Below are 2,351 nucleotides of genomic sequence, written 5' to 3'. Positions count from 1 at the left end.
GGTTCCTAGAAGGTTCCGGCTTGAGAAAAGCTTTTCTTTTTTTGAGACGCCTTCGTTGTTAATAGTACAAACCCAATGGTCCTCTGCGAGCGGTCCTTCGTTGCAGTCGCGCACACGCACACGCCATGCCGCACCGCGCGCCCGCCCACCGCCCCGCCCAGGCGGGAAAGAGATGAGGAGATGGGACAGCAAAGGAGGAGCACGAGCACGTATGGGAGGGTTCAGGAATGCGCCACGCTGCCCGGCGTTTCTCACTTTCCGGGACAGCCCCGCCCTTTTGAGGCAGGAGAGTGACGGCTACCCCGTACGCACCTGTCGCTCTTACCCCGACGCCGACCGCCCATTCCCCCCTCCTCGTTCCCGCCTCGAACTCTCCGGACCCCGACAAGCCGCCCGACGTTTTGGGCCTCTGCCCCGCACGCCCCCGCCCCTTCTGCCCCTCGCTCACACCCCGGCCCGACACGCACATACAAGGACAAACCCGGCGTCACCCTGCTCTCAAAAGAAAAGAAAAACTGGGAAGCTTTTCTTTTTTCAAATCCCTGTGTGGTGGTGTGCCGTCCTCCCATCCCCCTCCCTTGGAGGTTGTCTGTTTTCTTTCCTTTGTGTGTTTCTTTCTTTTTTCGAGCGGCACTGTACACAATCTCTCTCTCCCCACAGAAGCCTCAACAATTTTCAGAAGCCACATACCGGTAATAGAAGTGGCGGCACCGCCGGCGTCGAGCGAACGGGTAGGAACATTGTACAGAGAAGAGGAGAGGAAGGGGGCGCCGAAGCGGCCTGGTGCGCTCGCACATGCCATCAGTGACCGGAAGGCCGCCCTCGCCTCCATGCCTCGAGCAGAGGCGGCGCGAGGAGGGCGCGGCGTCGCGGCCGACGTGCGACAGCGACGCCTCGGCGGTGGAGGGGCGTCGTGGGGGGGTATACAAACACATCGGGTGGGCGGCGGCGGAAGGGGCGAGAGCCCCCTCCCGAGCGGTGCCTAAGCCGCCGCGACCTTGCCGTCCATTTTCTCGATGGCGTTGATGCGATCCGAGATGCTCGGCGGCGCGGCCTCCGCCTGTCCGCACCACCGCGCCGTGAAGAGACGCCCCGATCACAGCTGCGGCTGTCAGCGGCTCAGCGCCCGCTCCTCCTCCTCCGCCGCCGCGGGCGGCGCCGCCGACTCGTCGACCGCCTTGCCGGGCATGCACTGCGGGACCGCCGGGAGGAAGGAGGACAGCTTCTGGAGCAGAGTCGGCTTCTCCTCGGCCGGGGCTACCTCGGGCGCGTCCGCGCCGGCCGGCGAGGGCGCTTCGGCGGGCGCCTGCAGCCGAGAGAGGCGGCGGAGTGCGGCCGAGGGAGTCGGCCGGGAGATGCGCGGCGTTGAGGGGCGGGAGATGCCTCGGCCTCTGCGTCGGCCGCTGCTGGCGCCGCCGCCGCCTTCATCGCGTCCACCTCGGCGACCTCTTCCGCGGTGACGGCGAGCTCGGCAGCCTGTTCACAGCTGGAGGTGTGGAGGGGCGCTGCTCACACCTCTGCCGCGGTGACGGCGAGGCTCCGCAGCCTCGTCGAGGTTGCCCGAGCTCTTGTAGTAGTTGAGCCACTCCAGCCGCGCCTCCTCCTCGCCCACGTCCGAAACGCCATACTCCTTCGCCTCTGCCGGCGCCTCTGCCGGCGCCTCCTCTGCCGCCGGCGCCTCCTCTGCCGCCGGCGCCTCCTCTGCCGCCGGCGCCTCCTCTGCCGCCGGCGCCTCCTCTGCCGCCGGCGCCTCCTCTGCCGCCGGCGCCTCCTCTGCCGCCGGCGCCTCTGCCGCCGGCGCCTCCTCTGCCGCCGGCGGCTTCTCCTTGCGAGGCGAGAGCGCGGCCGCGACCTTCTCGAAGAGGGAGGGCGGCGGCGGCGGCTTGTCCGCCTCCTCCTCCGCCGCCTCCGCCCCCTCCTCCTCCGCGGCCTCCGCCGCCTCGGCCTCTGGCTCCGCCTCGGCCTCCCCCGCCTCCTCCTCCTCGGCCGGCGGCGGCGGCGCCTTCTTGGTCGGCGAGAGGTAGGCCGAGACCTTCTCGATCCAGCTGGGCTCCTTGGCCGGCCAGATGTACTCGACCGTGCCGGTCTCCTGGGCCGGCACGCCCGAGAAGTGCTCCATCGCGTCGCCGAGGACCTCCTGCCGGGCGGCGGGGGGGGGGGGGGGGGGAAAAAACCGTGTGAAAAAATTCCCTTGGGAGCCCCGCGGCACGTCTCGGCCACAGGGGGGGTCAACGGGGGTAGAGCTAGTTCACATCTCCTCCACGCCTCGGGTGGCCTTTTCTCGGGGGGAAGGTGGGCTCATTTCGGCCCCGGCCAAGATTTTTTGGGCCGGGGCCATTTTTTTTTGGACC

General features: G+C 68.7%; 1 protein-coding gene across 1 annotated transcript in view; it reads right to left on the bottom strand.

Annotated features, from left to right (window-relative positions):
* Positions 1-610: 610 nt before the first annotated feature.
* Positions 611-2,351, bottom strand: part of EMIHUDRAFT_471657 (hypothetical protein) — a 2,931-nt gene continuing 1,190 nt past the window's right edge. Inside the window, exons 3-6 of the mRNA XM_005782816.1 lie at positions 1,514-2,137; positions 1,384-1,476; positions 1,127-1,306; positions 611-1,060 (exon numbers count right to left, since the gene is read on the bottom strand). Coding sequence (XP_005782873.1) covers positions 983-1,060; positions 1,127-1,306; positions 1,384-1,476; positions 1,514-2,137 — 975 coding nt within the window. The 3' untranslated portion in view covers positions 611-982. The remainder of the gene's footprint in view (positions 1,061-1,126; positions 1,307-1,383; positions 1,477-1,513; positions 2,138-2,351) is intronic.

Source organism: Emiliania huxleyi, assembly GCF_000372725.1.
Source record: "Emiliania huxleyi CCMP1516 chromosome Unknown EMIHUscaffold_1857, whole genome shotgun sequence".
In the NCBI taxonomy this organism is placed as follows: domain Eukaryota; phylum Haptophyta; order Isochrysidales; family Noelaerhabdaceae; genus Emiliania; species Emiliania huxleyi.
The sequence above is the reverse complement of the archived record's forward strand: the minus strand, read 5'-3'. Positions and strand labels throughout refer to the sequence as shown.